Raw genomic sequence first — 17,892 nt, forward strand, 5'->3', positions numbered from 1 at the left:
TAACGTATGTAATATAGGTAAAATTATAACAAACCATATTTTTCGCTTTTTAAGACACACTTTTTAGCAAGAAAAAAATCTTGCTATATAGTGCCTGTGTCTTATATTTCGATGACAGGGCGACCCGACATTGTCAGACCACCCTGACTTGTTTCCCAGTGGTTGGCACAGTGATGATTCAGTGCTGTGTCTGACTGCTGGGTGATCTTAGCAGCTACTGATACCTGCAGATAGAATCTGCAGGTGATGTGCAGATTACTAAATGCAGAAGCACCATAAAAACTTACCCAGAACAGGAACTAAAGGACCTGCAGGACCTTTGCTGATGTTACAGTCATGTGATTAGTCACATGAATAGGAGACGGGCTCTCTATAGGTACAATAAGTAGGGATAATCTGTATTAAATTTGTGTGTCAATATGTGGCAGAGCTGTTTACAAATCGGGACGTAGCAGAGGCATGTGTGCCTATATTGGTGTAGTAGCAGTGTGTGTGTATGTGGGTATGTTAAGCAGAGCTTTGTATTTTTGATCAGGCAAAGCTGGATGTGCATGATGTAGTAAAGCTGAGTGTGTGTATGATGCAGCAGAGCTGGGTGTGTTTGGGTATAATGTACTGTCATGGAGAGTGTTAAAAGGCTCTGTCATTTCAATGGACTTTGATCCCTTCACTGCAATTACCACTTTACTGCCTTAGACTACAAGGAAGCTTATTAACATGATTTTTTCCCCGTTTTCACTTTCCTGAAGTCTTGGGGATGTCCTAAAACTTTTATCCATATAGTGTATTTTTCAATGCATGTCTCTTAAACCCCTTAAAGGAGAAGTCTGATGAAAATTTCTATTAAAATATTGTATTGCCCTCCAAAAGTTATACAAATCACCAATATACACTTATTACAGGGAATGCACATAAAGTGCTTTTTTTCCCTGCACTTACTACTGCATCAAGGATTCACTTCCTGGATAAAAGGGTGATGTCACGACCTGACTTCCAGAGCTGTACGGGCTGTGACTGCTGGAGAGGATGATGGCAGGGGGACACTGAGGGACAGAGGGCACTGGAGGGACACTGAGCATCCCTCTGCCATCATCCTCTCCAGCAGCCACAGCCCGCACAGCATTGGGAGTCGGGTCGTGACATCACCATTTTATCCAGGAAGTGAAGCCTTAATGCAGTAAGAAGTTCAGAGAAAAAAGCACTTCCCGCAATAAGTGTATATTTGTAATTTGTATAACTTTTGGGGGGAAATACAATACTTTAATAAAAAAATTTGCCGGACTTCTCCTTTGAGGACAATGCCTATTGTGGTCTTCAGGACAAAGCAAGCTTTGCGAGGCCTGCATATTAAACCCCCAGTAAGTCCATATATATTATTTATTCTTTTAAAGCCATGTGCATTTGCAGTACCCCCATTTGTGTTTTGTTTTTTATAGTGCTAACCGTGCAGTAAAATTTGCATATTTATTAATAATTAAAAAAAAAATTCTGTTGCCATGTTCTGGAGTGTCTCCTGCTACAGCTAGTTCTCTCAAATGCATGGGGTTGTGAGGAAAAGGAGGCTGGACATTGCCTGGAAATCACAAAGAACTTTTCTTTACATATTTCTCAGTTTTAAAAGTAAGGGAAAAGGGATTAAGGGAGGTTGCTGGGATATTTTATTATTCTCTCATGAATTTTGTATTCAATATTTGTTTAAGAGAAAACTCCAGCAATATATCCCAACATTTGTCTGTGCAATAAAAAAAATCCCGATGACATAATTATGCATTATATGTCTTAGTTTTTTACCTCTTTCACACAATATAATTGCAAAGATTAAATTCTATCAGATTCCTCAATTCCAAACGATAAGTAACTGTACTCACCGATACCGTTGCAAAAAAGTTCCTTTAAACAGCGCATCCATCATATCTTCTATTTCACAATGTCTTTGTTGTAACTAGGCAAAAAGATAATTCTCTAGTAGGTAACAATACCAAATACATTACGTTTATACTACTCTTCTAGCTTTCTACTGGTATAGCTATGTTGTTGTGCTTTGCCATTTTCCCTACACAAGTTTTATTAGGAAAAAGACACAATTTTCAGAAATTGTCACAGACAATGGATTGGTGAGTTTTTTGGCGGTCGCCAATCCTGTGATTTGTTTACAGTGTACGTCACTGGCAAAAATTAATTCTATAAAAATGCTGTTTATAGGTCGGATGGCAATGATGCCTTTTGGTTGATGGTCTACTAAGTATTCTCTGACCTTTGTTATATCAGATGTTTTCATAGGTCTAGACAAGAACTGACCTGATGAGGTCACTATGGGAACACATAAAAGGGAGCCAATTAGGTGACCTCAGTGTCATAAGCCCTCCCCCTGGTGAAGCTCATGTGTGGGAGAAACTACTTGAGGGGATATGAGGGCTAATTACACTATTTCTTCTTTGGCCACTTTGATTTTTCATGAACTAGCGGAGCTTCAGCTCAGCCCCCCCTACAGTTCTTTTACAAGAAGGAATGATCAAAACTTCTTTTTCTATGTGTGCTAGGCTAGGGGAGAACAGTGGGTAGTCACTCCATAAACTGCACATTCACAGATAACTCTGGCCACGAGAAAACACTAGGCATGTGCAAAGGGAGACACACAATGCATGAAATTTGAGAATATGTTTTGTTTTTGTTAAACAATGCCTCCCAAAAAAGTATGATACTTTACATTTTAACTATTAATGCATTATAAGATGAAAGGGATTGGCCACTTTCTAATACAACTCGTGGGTGTAATTGTATGGTTCCAACGTACAATGAGAAGCTCCCGCTGTGCCCTTGTCTTGAGATATTAGACATTCTTCCCCTTGTTACCCTGTCCTTCTTTGCACTTATGAATGATGATCCAGTTAGGTGCCCAGCATGGAGGAGCATGTGACTATGCTCCTGCTTTGGTGTCCTACATAGGTATATACTGGTGCAGTGGAGGAACACTGTGAACATGCTCCACCATACTTGGCTTATGGATGAGAACGCTGTTCGTAAGTGCCAGAAAGGTTGGAGTAATAAGAGGAAAGGGTATCTTATATTTAAAAACTTCGGCACAGTGGAAGCTCACTGTAAGGGGTCATAACATTACTGTCAAATTGCACCTAAGAATTTTATTAGAAAGTGGCCAACTCCTTTAAGCTCCTTAAAACTTATAACATGTTATCATACCTTTTTCCTTTTTTTATCCAGCTGCTCAAGTCTTGGGTTTATCCTTTTAAGATTTGCTCGTTTTTTCTCTACCTCATACAATCTGTTTGAGTTATCTATATTGATATCCAGGTTTATGATAACTCTTGTGATTGCAGTTAGTAATTTTACGGCTAAAGCAAACAAGAAAAACAGTAATTTAAAAAACTATCTACAAATTTTATAAATAAGGAATGTCACTTTTGAAAAAGCTTTTTATCACTGACAATTCCAAAGTTAATCAAACCTGTACTACCTCCTTAAAATGATAATCTCAGGTTCTGCTTTAGGAACCAACTGTATGTACTTACTTTATTGTGTTTTGTTTACTTCATTCCCCTGAGTGGGGTTGCCTTACATACGTGCTCTTTGTTACGGAATTGATAATGATTAATAAAACAGTAAAAATCTATCAATTAAAAAAGAAAAAAACTTTCCACGTGTCATAGAGACATGTCAAAAGTGTGTTCCGGCCCCTAACAGATCACTAGTACTAGTCTGAAAGTGTGCACTTAGTAGTGATGTCACGATACCAGAATTTTGAGTTCGATACTAATACCAACTTTTTTTTTTTTTCAATGCTCGATACCAATTTGATACTGAATAAATTATATTGAAAAATAGAACCAATACACATTCCTTTAATTTTATTACTTTAAAAAAAGTTTCCATTATTTAAAATAAATGTGCTTTAAAAATTGCCCTATTCTCACTCCTAAAGGCCCTTTTCCACGGAATGATTATCGGCCATATTCGGCCGATATCGTCCGCTACGGACAATAATCGTCCCCTGGAATAGAGTGCAACGATCAGCCGACATGTTGAAAAACAAGCGACTGATACAGCAACGATCTTCTGCCATCGTTCCGTTGAATAGGAGCATGGGCAGCAGACGCTGCTGTATCCTATGGGCTGCCCAGACGATCAGCGATCACCCGGGCAGCCCCCCCGCCGCCCCTCCCGCACTCACCCGCTCTCTGCAGCTGCGTTGAATAGCGGCGGCAGCAAGTGGGGAACGAGGAGCAAACGAGCGCTGAGTGGTGTGAGGGGTCTTTTTTTTTTTGTGCCATGATCTGTAGTTTTATCCAGTACCATGTTTTTATGTGCTACTGAACTTGGTTTTTTTTGCGTTTGCCCTATTTACCGTTTGTGATCAGGAAGGTGATAATTTTATAGTAAGGACAATAACACTCCAACTATCTGGGGACAATGGGGGTTGTAGTCATGTAACACACTTCATCTATCAGAGGGATGATATGGGCTGTAGTCATGTAACACTTCAGCTATCTGGGGGATGGTGGGGGTTGTAGTCATGTAACACACAAACTAACTTTAGCTATCAGAGGATGATGGGGATTGTGGTCATGTAACACACACCAGACATTGGGGGATTATGGGGATTGTAGTAATGTAATACACTTCAGCTTTAAGGGGATGATGGGGATTGTAGTCATGTAACACACACCAGACATCAGGGGGTAATGGGGGTTGTAGTCATGTAACACACACCAGACATCAGGGGGGTGATGGGGGTTGTAGTCATGTAATACACCTCAGCTTTAAGGGGATAATGGGAATTGTAGTCATGCAACACACACTTGTTGATTTGGGTGGCAGGGTAATCAGGCTACAGCCCCCCCCCCCCCTTCCCAGTCAGAGCATGGCCGACCCCCTCCTCGCCCGCACTGATGTCTGCCCCGGGAGTCTCCTGACGGCCCGGACTGCCGCTCCTCCTCACAGTCCTGCGCTGCCAGATGGCAGTGTCTCCTCCAGCCTCCCCCTCCGTCCTCCTCACCCAGATCGCGCTGCTCTCCCTCTTCTGCCGCCAACCCTGCTCTGCCCTTTGGATGACCTGAGCTATGCAATGCTATATTATTATTATTGCTGTAGCATTGCAAAGATCAGTATCAGCGCTCTGCTAGTAGAAGCTGGCTGAGCCAGACTCTATCAGCAAAGACACCGGGAAGGTGAGTGTGGACCTCTGGCTGTGAGGCGACTCATCAGCCCCCCGCACTCACATTGCGGGGGTGCCGATCAGACACTTCACAGCCACTTGTCAATCATCCATTTCAGTGCCGCGATCGCATTACATCGCGGCATTGAAAGGGTTACATGCAGTCATTAGCAGCCAGGGTCTGTTACACATAGTAGCCGACCCTGGGGTCTGTTACACATAGTCGTTCAGGAGGGGGGAATGCCGCTGTCAGTGACAGCCGCATGTATACAGTTACATAGCCGGCACAAGCCATCGCTGTGTGCCAGCTATTTGAATTTGGCGCCGCCGGGGGCAAAAGCTGTGCAGGACCAAAGACATGACAGGCCGTGTTCTCTGCATTATACTTTATGTTATACTGCGCTATTTTGCAAATTAACATAAAGTATCGATACCAGGAAATCCTGGTACCAAACCGCTTTTTGCCCCGGAATATCGATAGTAGTATCGATATTTCGGTGCATCCCTAGCACTTAAGAGCGTTGCCTTCCACTCTTTGCAACAAGACAGGATCCCAATGTAAAAGGGACCATCTGAGTTCTTTAATAAGAAAAGTATAAACAAAAATAGTCATTGGAAACAGCATGAGGATATCGGGCCAATTCAGACAATATAATGGCAGAAAATAAATAGAAATATTAAGGACGTGTCGATCTCTGAAAACCATAGAATGATACAGCTGTGGGACTGGCTGAGGCCCTTAAAAAAGTATTAAGACTATATTGTAGCTTTTTTTCTACGCTATTCTACTATTCTACTATTATTGGTCTGAAATCGGCTCTTACTCATGGTTCCAGGGTTTGAAAAATGGGAAGCTTGTGTTATATTATATGAGACTATATTAAAAAAATTGCATTAAAAGTCTAATTTTACAGTATTTCCATTTTTTCCTTTTTTTTTTTCTTTAGTTGCTCACTCAGACGTAGGGTGAGATCATATGTAGATCATATGCAGTGAAATCCCACAAAAATGAAATTACTAGAGACTATGGTATATACAATAGGGGCTACACAAGTACTCTACTAGACAGATGCTTGTTGATAATTTTGCATGTTTGTTGGGGTTGGAGCATTGTTCCTTGCCATTACACCAGAAGACCAGGAATCTATGCATATGACCACATTGGGTAAGATCCTTTTATGTACCCTACTAAATCAGTATAGGGCTTGTACATGGAACTTACCTAATATAGTCAATCCATACCTAATCTTGTAACAGCAGGGGCGATTGCACACCAACCAGGTTCCTAATATATGCTTTAAATCTATTAGGTTCACAAAAAGATGTACATTACAGACCTACCAGACAATGTGCTGGTGTGTCGGAAGGCTCTTACACAGGAGTCTGACAGTCCCAGAAGCAAGGAAATAATGGTATTAAGCAGATACCCATCATATATGACATTGTACTGACACTGCTGAATCAGCACAGTTGTGAACTCACAGAAGTTTGACCTAAATTTTTTCCAGTATATTCCTGGCCTGATAAGAGGATAATCTTCTGTGTCCTGTAAAACACACTAGTTTTAATCAGTTATAAATTGAACTGTTATGTTTGTGTATCTCACGTTAGATGTTTATTGTAAACTGACTTACTTACATATTATATCAAAGCTGAAATTCCTCCCTTATCCCCCCTCAAGCAAAGTAATTATAAAACTGAATTAGACTGATAAAAACATGCACATAATAAAAACAATTTAAAAAGAACAATGCATCTTATATTTTGTAGCATAATCCATCTTACCAAATTGACTGGCCAGGTGATGGTTAGAATCCAAGGATAAGCCATGAATTTCTTAAACTGCAGGCCAGTTTCCTGGGAGGAAAAAGAGAGCAGTATCAGGCTGCAATTCATAGGATACACTAGTCACTAAAGAATCTGCATACAAAAAAAGAGGATTTTTTACTCACCGTAAAATCTCTTTCTCGTAGTCTTCATTGGGGGACACAGATACCATGGGTATAGGCTGCTGCCACTAGGAGGCGCTGACACTAAGAGAAACAAAGGAAGTGACTCCTCCTGAGCAGGATATACCCGCCCACAGGCACTGAGCTAAACCAGTTTGTACAAGAGCAGTAGGAGAAGTCAAGAACAGGTAAAGTAGGAATAACACCAAAAACTGAGAAAACTACCATACCGAGGAAAAACCCCAAAAGAAAATGGGTGGGTGCTGTGTCCCCCAATGAAGACTACGAGAAAGAGATTTTACGGTGAGTAAAAAATCCTCTTTTCTCGTGCGTCTTATTGGGGGACACAGATACCATGGGACGTCCAAAAGCAGTCCATGGGGTGGGAAAGATAACCGCTAGACAAGAGCGCTTGGTGAGAAGGCACAGAATAGCACCAACACAACCATCAACTAGGAATAGAGCAAGGGATGATGCTGAATGCATCAGAGAAAACCCCTACAGGTCCGCAGCAAAGGAAAAAATGTCTAGTCCCTGGAGCAACGTGCTGCACGGCAGACAGAGTGGGTTGTGTCCGTCCTGGAAGCCAGCAACATGATGTAACATCGAGTCCAACAGAACTAGTAGGCTAGATGTGGGGAAAAAAAGCAGACGCCCAGCCAAGTGGGTGACCACAGGCGGCAGGGACTTACTCTGAGGTAGAATAGAATAAAAGGCAAATACAACCATGACGGGAGAGACTGGAAAATGTTTCATGGCACATAGAGGTCTAAGGCGTCAAATAAAGGAGAGAGAGGACTGAGCGTCTCTCATAGAAGGTGCCACATGAGATGCAGGAGAAGCTGCGTCCTTGACTATGGAGCTGGGAAGAATGGCCAGGCTGGAAGCTCCATGGGCCTAGGAGTACAGTCTTCACTGAGAAGACAAAACTTGAGCACAAGAGAAGCCATGGCCTATGACATGAGTTATCCCATCTGAGAAACACATGTTAATAAGAAGAATCAAGCTGTCCAAGCATAATGCAGTCCAGGGAAGGAAGGAAAAACAAGATCAGAATCTTGAGTAAGTTGTCCTGGAAGGAGTACAGTAGTACCTGGTACCCCGCAGTGCCCGGCAGAAAAGAGGAGCAGAGGAAAGCCGGTAAGCCGGGGAAAAAACAACTCCATGGGCTGTTAGAGCCTTAGAAAGGAGGTTGATCATATAAAACACTCCGCTCCAAGGAAGCCTAGAGGTACTCGAGAGCCTGGAGTCCCAGAAGAAAACTGTCAAGGGAGGTCAAGGTAAGGCTGATGGGCATGGGAGTTGTCACAGGACAATGGGCACAACAGGTAATACATAGACTAGAGTCCATATGTAAACTAGATCCAGAAACCAACGCCTCAAAGGGTGAGCAGAGACGTTGCTTGGTAAGAGCAGAACAGCAAATGTAAGTCCTGCCAGAATGGGCCAGTGAACAACCCTGTTTCCAAGGAGAGGAAACCCTTAAGGGATTAAGTTCTCAAGGAATCCACATGGGAGACAACATAAGGGAGGGGGATGGCCAGTCAACAACAAGACCAAGGACAAGGAATTCAAGCAGGAGTGCTCATAGAGGCCAGTGAGGGTCAGAAACCCACACCTGCCTGTCGGAAGAAGCTATTACGGAATAGCAGTCCTCAGGAGGATACTTATACTAAATATTCCATCCTCCTGGAGGAGGGAAGGGCTGCTTGAAGATTTTCTGACTGAGTGGTAAAAAACCAAACCCAGGATGGGGGGGTCATGCACAACAGTGCATTAAGCCAGGGAGAAGGAGTAATGGTGTAAGCGGGAGCACTGCAAAACCCTGAACTGAGAGCAATGCTTCATAGTCCATATGGCCAAGCAAGGACACCTGGAAAAGCTAGACCACGAAGAGACCATACACCTATGCTTAGGACGGTAGAGAAACAGTGCAGGCAGTAAACATGAAATCCTCACCCTGTGACACTGCAGCTGCCTAAGAGAGAAGACTAAATACTTGCCATGTTGGCCATAGGCAGATGCAGAAGGAGAAGTCCTAAAGTAGCACTGTGATAGACATGTAGGCAATTGATGTCCTACATACACCAGGGGTAGAAGAAACCCTTTACTGTTTTACCTGAGGAGCAGAGAGGCCTCACTTCATCCAGATCAAAGAGGGGACGGCCTAAGCAATTCAAGCCATACTACTGGGGAACAGCCAGCGAGACAAATGCCAGAACATGGTAGTTATGCCCAGACAAAGGACAGAAGAACTACCCTGACAGTACCAGGATGAAATAGTGACCGGATCTGTATGCTGCCGGCCACTCAGAGGACCAGAGTATGAGAGTCCAACAGTCCAGGGGCAGGTAAAGCGAGGGGTTCTGTACCTCGTGTAGTGGGACACGTAGCAGGATGCTTGGGCTTTAGAAAGGATACAGCCCAAGAGGAATACAACAAGGTTACGCTGCCTGAGAGCAGGTAATGAGACTTGTTAGTGGAAACATATAGAAGACAACATGGTGTAGTAACAAGTTGCCCCATGATGATCCCCTGAAGTGACAGGCACAGATCATGGAAGTCCTACGAGGATGAAAGGTAATATACAGGGTAACACGAGCAGAGTAGCTGCAAGCAGTAAGTAACAGAAGACCAGCATTCAAGAGATACAAATACCTGGACTGGAAACAGGTAACGTGCCTGGTCAGACCTGTAAACAGAAGCCTACAGTGTGTGCCCTGGGAGCAGGGAAGAGATCAGGACTGTGTCCCTATGTAAATGAGGACTGGATACGAGAACTGCCCAGCATCACCAGGATAGTGAGCAAACCTGAAGGTTGTGTATTACATCGTGTAACAGAATACCACAATCTGTGCACACCGAACTACAGGTAATGTAGTTGGAGCCATATCATGCAGCAGAGGGGAGAGGTCTGAATAACCTTGTACCACCACCTGGGAGGGGGTAACATGTCCAGTTCTATGTCTGTGACATCATGTAGTAAAGGAATCTATGTCATGAAGATGAGAGGCAGGTCTGAAGCACCGCCCGCTAATGGGTGATGTGAGTGACAGGACTGGAAGCTCTGAGTAACACCGGAACAACGACTGGCAATGGGTGATGAGTCTGGTCCCATAACCTGTCTAACAAACCATGTAGCAGACGGTTCTGTTGTGAGAGCACAGGAACACAGCATAGTAATAGGTAATGTGTCTGGTTCCATGTCCTGCTTGCGACATCATTTAGCAAAGGATTCTGCCTCAAGAACACAGTAGTCCCCTTAGGAACGGTAATGTGTCTGGTCTCATGTCCTGCTTGTGAAACCATGTAGCAGAGGGTTCTGCTCAGAGATAGTTTGTCAACGAGTAACGTGTCTGGTTCCATGTACATACCGTGACACTGTGTAGCAGAGGGTTCTGCTCAGGGCACAGATACACTGTCTGGAAACAGGTAACATGTCTGGTTCCGTGTACTTACCATGATACTGTGTAGCAGAGGGTTCTGCTCAGAGCACAGATACACTGTCTGGAAACAGGTAACGTGTCTGGTTCTGTGTACTTACCATGACACTGTGTAGCAGAGGGTTCTGCTCAGAGCACAGATACACTGTCTGGAAACAGGTAACGTGTCTGGTTCTGTGTACTTACCATGACACTGTGTAGCAGAGGGTTCTGCTCAGAGCACAGATACACTGTCTGGAAACAGGTAACGTGTCTGGTTCTGTGTACTTACCATGACACTGTGTAGCAGAGGGTTCTGCTCAGAGCACAGATACACTGTCTGGAAACAGGTAACGTGTCTGGTTCCGTGTACTTACCGTGACACTGTGTAGCAGAGGGTTCTGCTCAGAACACAGATACACTGTTTGGAAACAGGTAACATGTCTGGTTCCGTGTCCTGCTCGTGACACCGTGTAGCAGAGGGTTCTGCTCAGAGCACAGATACACCACCTGGATAGCGGGTAACGTGTCTGATTCCATGTACTTCTCGTGACACCATGTAGCAGAGGGTTCTCAGAGCACAGATACGCCACCTGATAGCGGGTAATGTGTCTGGTTCCATGAACATCTCGTGACACCATGTAGCAGAGAGTTCTCAGAGTACAGATACACCGCCTGGATAGCGGGTAACGTGTCTGGTTCCATGTACTTCTCGTGACACCATGTAGCAGAGGGTTCTGCTCAGAGCACAGATACACCGCCTGGATAGCGGGTAACGTGTCTGGTTCCATGAACTTCTCGTGACACCATGTAGCAGAGGATCTCACTGAGGGCACAGAAACACTGTATGGTGATGGGGAATATGTCTGTGCGTATGTGGTTGGAGGGGAACCAGAGTGTCTGTATATAAGTATTAATGTAATCTTATATATATATAAAATCTGACACAGAGGTGTCAACCAGCACCAAAAATGCTGGATCTGCAGACCAAGGGTTGCTGGAACATTATATGGAACATTGGCCATAATAAAACATGATGCAAGCCATTCTCATATATGTAATGGTGTAATAACCACTTCCACCAGTAGGTGGCAGGAGAGATGCATCAAGTGTCCCAAGCTGCTGGAATAGAAGGGTAGTGTGTGTGGTAGCTCCATCAGAAGACCGCACACACACACACACACACATGGCAGGGGGAGGGGGAAGCAGCATCCCTCAGTGCAGGCTCTGGAGAGAGCCAAAAGGGGGAATGCCACGGTCCGCGCTGCACCCGAAAAGGGGCGGGGCCTACCGGGAGGGGGCGGAGCATCTTACTGTGAAGGCTCCACGGAGAGCCACAGGTAAGATTAAGGTGGGATGCTGAGGCCCACCCGACTCCCGAAGGGGGCGGGGCCTGCCGGGAGGGGGCGGAGCATTCCAGTGCAGGCTCCACAGTTAAGAAAAAAGGCGCAATTCTCCGGGCCGCGCGGCACCCGGAAGGGGCGGGGCTTACCTGAGAAGGCGGGGCATCCCCAGAGCAGGCTCCAGTGAGAGCCAAACATAATGAGAGGTAATGAAGAGGGCCGCGCAGCGCCCGAAAAGGGGCGGGGCATATCAGGAGGGGGCGGAGGTAGCCCTGTGTGTACTCTGGAGAGCCACAATATAGGGAAAAAAGGGCAGGATGCCGCGGCACCCGGTAAGGGGCGGGGCTTAGGGAAAAGGGGCGGAGCATCCTTTAGTATGGTCTCTAGAGCCACATGAAAAGGAAAAGTGCGGGAAGCTGCGCAGCACCCAGTCAGGGGAGGAACATCCCTCACAGTGGCACCCAGAGAGAGAGACACTAATAAAAATAAAATGGTGGAGAGGGCTGGCCTGCTACCGACTGAGGGGAGAGGAGTATCTGCCTGGGGAGGGCTGCAAGTGACTGGAGAGGGAGAGCTGCCTATGTGGAGTAAAATGGCGGCCTGGGAGGGAGGGCAGGGGGAATATACTCACCTATATAGGAGCACATACTCACCATTGTCGTCTTCAGCCGGTGGGTGCCTCACCTTAACGCGCCAAGCTTTGGGGGGCGAGGCGGGAAGGGGCTGTGCGGATACAGAGTCCGCAGAAAGGCGACCAGATAGTCAGACTGATCTGGGGCCCTGGTGTCACGTTGCCGGCCGGTGGCGACCGAGGGGTCACAGCCCATTTACATTTATGGTCTGTTCCCTGGTCGCATAGTGGGGGGATCAGGGTGAGTTTTAGATAACCCACCGTGCCCAAGAATCCATAGGACCTAGAAGGAAAAAGAAAAACCAACTAACTAAACATAAAGGAAGAAACTGGTCTGGAGAACCCAGACCTGTGTCTGCCTCCTACTGACACTAAGCTAAACTGGTTTAGCTCAGTGCCTGTGGGCGGGTATATCCTGCTCAGGAGGAGTCACTTCCTTTGTTTCTCTTAGTGTCAGCGCCTCCTAGTGGCAGCAGCCTATACCCATGGTATCTGTGTCCCCCAATAAGACGCACGAGAAAGACAGGCAATGCGAGTCAGGGGAGTGCTATAGGTCTCCGGGTATTTATTGTATAGACTCACCAACTATATAACTGCACTCCTAGTTTCACAGAGAAGACATCCTATGAAGCACATATGGAGAAACAAGGAGGTTGGAGCTAGGTGGGGACCAGTCTGAGACCTGAACCAAAAGGCATCTGGTAGATGTTATGTAATGTCTACACATTAGAGCATGTCATTTACTGGCTGTCAGACTGAGGATCACATGACCTATCTGCAATAATGAATTGTATGGATGCAGCGGACACTGTAGGAATACCAGTCATGAGTTGGCATTTAATTAGCAAAAAGAAAAAACTGGATTCTTCTTTCTAACTAATTTGAGATTCTTTGGATCAACAACAGGTTACATAGCTCAATCAGTCCTGATCGAGCCAGACAGCTTCAAATGGCTCAGCTCGCTAACCGAATTCCTCATAAAGGGAGGCCTCCCCAGCCGGTCAGCTAAAGCAGTCTCTAAAAAGTTTGTACCCACACTTTTCTTTTTATGCTTTTCTTTTCTTCCATATACCCAGATAATTTCTTCCAAAACTTTACTAAAGCTCTTGGGCTTCCTCCTACTTTATGGCTTCCATATCCCCTTTATTAAGGAGTATTTGCCCCTATTCCTCCAACAGGAACACTCCAGAGGTTTTAGTTCAAACCTGTTTTTGTTCCAAAGAATGAAGAAATAGAAGGACGAGTCTTGAATCTGAAGCAACTCTGAACCACTAAGTCAAGATCTGCTGTTTCTGGACAGAATCATGATGGTTGGTGACCTCATCTATGAACCAGGGAAAGGTCCGATTCTTTGTGGATGTCGAAGATGGGCACCTGCATCTGGGTTCCTACTTGGAATAGAAACAGCACCAAAGGTCTTCAAGAAGATCCCATTCCCCCAAGGTCACTTATCTTCACTCCTTGAGTGTTGTAGTTATCCTGTATTGGACAATATAATCGAAGCACTATCCAAATCAGCCATTATGCACAGTGTTTACATAACCATGGACACAGTGTCCCATTTCTGCTGGATTATCAGCCAACCCGAGATTTCCCTCTCCCCCTCACAATGTCTGATCTATTTCTCAAGATCCTCATGTGGCTACCAATGTGACAATAAAACATTTTTATGGTAACAAAAATAAAATTTACCATTACTAGCAGCTATACAAAATGTAAAAATCATGTGATTTATTTTTTCACCTCATCAAATTCTTCTGTCAGTTTCTGCATTATGTTTCTGTTCTTTGGATTCTGAAAGAGCTCTGCTGTTACCACCCCTGTGCAATTAAAAAGGAAAAAAGGCTTTCAAGTATATACAAGACAAACCTCTATGTAACATTATATATTGAGCATATGCCTAACATATGAGATGATGAAGTTCCAAGGACATAGTTACCCACAACGTGCTCAGTAAAACAAATCTCATTCCTGCAACATGAGCCCAAGGAACGCACAAATGATCTTTCACTCTAAATTCTTCGAGTAGATACTATAGCTGCAAATATCCCAGGTGGGGGAAACATGTAAGTAGTATACTACAATCCCACTTGACAAAGTATGTATGTTTAACAACACAAAATGTCATGTCTGCCCACCCAAGTGGTTATAGGGTGAGTAAGCCATATTAAATACCAAGTATAAATAACAAGGATTAGGCCAACCATTAAAATACTGATGTTCTGTTTTTAGGTTTTAAAATACTGTATAAGGCTTCAAATACCCAATACACTGTAATATAATTACAGGAAATAGAAAATTTAAAATTAAACTCCTGGGAAACTATCTTTCCTACATTTGCATAGGGAATAAAATACTTCACCTATGAATAGTGTTGAGCAGACTTGCCGAATAGTTCTAGTTTAGCAACATTCTCAGAACCTGAACGCAGGCCCGGAGCATACATTACCTGCTCGGCGCTGAGGCTGTGTGAGGCTCCCGACTCCCGTCGGTTCCCATCAGCCAATCAGTGCACGGCAGCAATCTGCGCGTTTGCAGCGAAATCTGGTCTATGGAGTCACATGCCCGCAGTGGAATTTTCATTCCGCTGCGGATATGTGACCCGGCTCCTTTAACCCCCTGCATCCCACAGCCCCGGCCCAGGGCATACATTACCTGCTCGGCGCTGCGGCTGTGTGAGGCTCCCGACTCCCGTCGGTCCCCATGAGCCAATCAGTGCACGGCAGCACTGATTGGCTGATGGGGAGCCTCACACAGCTGCGGTGCCAAGCAGGTAATGTATGCCCTGGGCCGGGGCTGCGGGATGCAGGGGGTTAAAGGAGCCGGGTCACATATCCGCAGCGGAATAAAAATTCCACTGCGGGTATGTGACCCCATAGACCAGATTTCGCTGCAAACGCGCAGATTGCTGCCGTGCACTGATTGGCTGATGGAGAGCGAGGGGAGCCGGGAGCTTCACACAGCCGCGGCGCTGGGCAGGTAATGTATGCTCCGGGCCGGGACTTCGGGCAGTGTCACATATGCCGAGCTGTGTGAAAACCGCTGCGGATCCGGTATGTGTGAAGCTATAAATCCTATCTCAGTGTCTCCCTTGAGTGCTGCAATCGTCAATTACTGCAGCAGAGAAAGAGTTAAATACCGGAGATCAGAAGCTCAGCACAGCAGCTGTGCATTATATGATCACATGAGCCCTGTGCAATCATCCGCACAAGTATGCTTGCTTTGATGTAGGAAATGCATGACATTCAGAGCCAGCAATCATCAAATCAGTATTTTTAAGCAAATCTGAATTTTATGAAAATTTAAAATAAATTAATGCAATTACCTTGACATCCTGAACACTGAATATAGAAATTAATAAGGTCTAGTAGAGCTGCATCCCTGTCCTCTTGATAGGCTTCAATCCAGTCATCTACAACAGACTACAAGAGAGAACAATAAGTATGATAACACATTTCAGAATGGTAGCTGACTATACGTGCTGTGCATAGACTTAAAGCGTAACTGTCATTTCAGGGTCATTTTTCTGAAAACAATAAATATCAGTAGTACAAGCGATTTTAAGAAACTCTGTAATAGGTTTTATGTACTAAGAGTTTCCTTCTGTACTGAAAAAGCAATCTCCCAGCCTCCCCCCTCACATCAAATGAAGCAGGATTTCTGTCTCCATTATGTGGCTATGGAGAGGGGAGGGGCTGTTAGGAGTGATTGAGCACGGAGCAGTCCTGCAAAGCACAACACCCTGCAGTCTTCTCTCAGTAAGTTCATAGATAAGCACTGACCTTTCTGACACCTGAATTTAGCGTTTTAGGTGCCCAGAGAGTCTAGAAACAGCTGACCTTCATGTCACCTCTTCCTGCTCCCTCATCTCCCTCAGCCCCTCCCCCCTTCATAGGCTTACAATAGAGAGAGCAGAGCCCGTCTTCACTGGCTTCTCTGTAATGAAGATGTGTTTGCCTGATAATGCACAGATAAGAAGTCAGGAGGGGAGGCTGGGAGATTGCTTCTTGAGTACAGGAGGAGGCTTTTTTGGCTGATGAAACCTATTACAGAGTTTCTTAAAATCGCTTATACTACTGATTTCTGCAATAAAAAAAAAACATGACAGTTACGCTTTAAACAAAGTAGTTTATACTGCATCTTAAAGGAAATCGAGGACGTCATGTTTTGTTCAGTGTGTCTTATTTGCTTTGCTGGTTTATGTGGAAGTATGCCACTCTGATTGCTTTTACTGATACTGTTTATACGCCACTGGTATAGCTGATATTCTCTTTCTGTCCGTCTACGGATGATGCCTTGGACTTTAAAGGACTTTAGATAGTGAGGCTTCTTTCTAACGTGGCTTTGTTTATTTGGTATGTTTCCACTCTATGTATGCTGTATATGCAATTATACACTGTCTGTCTCTTGTTGTGGAAAAAACAAACAAAACTGAAAAATCAATAAAAAATTACAGTTAAAAAAAAAAAAGGAAATCGAGGATTAACGTAACCTATAATAACCTCTTTGTATAGGCATATTGACGTTGAATTCAGCGATGTCTGTGTCTTTTAAATCAGCAGCGCCATTCTGGATATATAGCCCAAAGACCTTATATGCAAATTAGTCTACTAATTTCCTAGTACACTGCTTTTCCCGCCTGACAATGACACAGCTTCATCAATATTTATATTGATAAATCTGTGATGTCACTTCCTGCCTGAATCATCATAAATGCTGATAAAGCAGCGTCATTGGTGAGGTGCGCTGGGGATTTTGGAACTACCTCCAGTGCACCAAGCAAGCTTATTTGCATATAATGTTTTTGGCCACATCTCTAGAACGCATCGTTTATTATCAGGACCTTAACTAATCGGTCCGGATGACAAAAACCAGGCAAGAGGCTTTTAAAGGGAACCTGTCAACCCCCCGTGCCGCGGTGACAGGCTTCTGACCCCCCGTTAGAGCCCCCTATACTCACCTATTCCCGCCAGGTCCTGCTTCTGGAGATGGTCGGGTCACGGAGATCTCAGCCGCTGCAGCCCAGCGCGCGCGCTCCTCAGATGAGTCCAACGCTCATAGAGAATAACGGAGCGCTGGACTCTCCTGTCATTCTCTATGAGTGTTGGACTCATCTGAGGAGCGCGCGTGTCGGGCTTCAGGCGCCGATATCTCCGTGACCCGACCATCTCCAGAAGCGGGACCCGGCGGGATCACGTGAGTATAGGGGGCTCTAACGTGGGGTTAGGAGCCTGTCACCCCATCACCGGGGGTGACAGGTCCTCTTTAAAGGGCAAAAATCTTTTTGTTCAACTAATCAACTAATTTAAAAAAGTTTTATAGATTTGTAATTTACGTCTTCCCCAACTTATCAGCGCTGTATGTCCTGCAGGAAATG

The 17,892-nt window shown here is 44.8% G+C and overlaps 1 protein-coding gene across 4 annotated transcripts in view; it reads right to left on the reverse strand.

Moving 5' to 3' along the window:
* Positions 1–17,892, reverse strand: part of LOC138792847 (cohesin subunit SA-2-like) — a 71,962-nt gene that overhangs the window by 46,504 nt on the left and 7,566 nt on the right. For 3 of the 4 annotated variants that reach the window (XM_069970820.1, XM_069970818.1, XM_069970817.1), the window contains exons 5-10: positions 15,841–15,937; positions 14,259–14,335; positions 6,956–7,027; positions 6,512–6,728; positions 3,199–3,350; positions 1,869–1,942 (exon numbers count right to left, since the gene is read on the reverse strand). In XM_069970820.1, the coding sequence (XP_069826921.1) occupies positions 1,869–1,942; positions 3,199–3,350; positions 6,512–6,728; positions 6,956–7,027; positions 14,259–14,335; positions 15,841–15,937 (689 nt within the window). The remainder of the gene's footprint in view (positions 1–1,868; positions 1,943–3,198; positions 3,351–6,511; positions 6,729–6,955; positions 7,028–14,258; positions 14,336–15,840; positions 15,938–17,892) is intronic. The other variant, XM_069970821.1, reaches the window with a different exon arrangement.

Source organism: Dendropsophus ebraccatus, chromosome 5, assembly GCF_027789765.1.
Source record: "Dendropsophus ebraccatus isolate aDenEbr1 chromosome 5, aDenEbr1.pat, whole genome shotgun sequence".
In the NCBI taxonomy this organism is placed as follows: domain Eukaryota; kingdom Metazoa; phylum Chordata; class Amphibia; order Anura; family Hylidae; genus Dendropsophus; species Dendropsophus ebraccatus.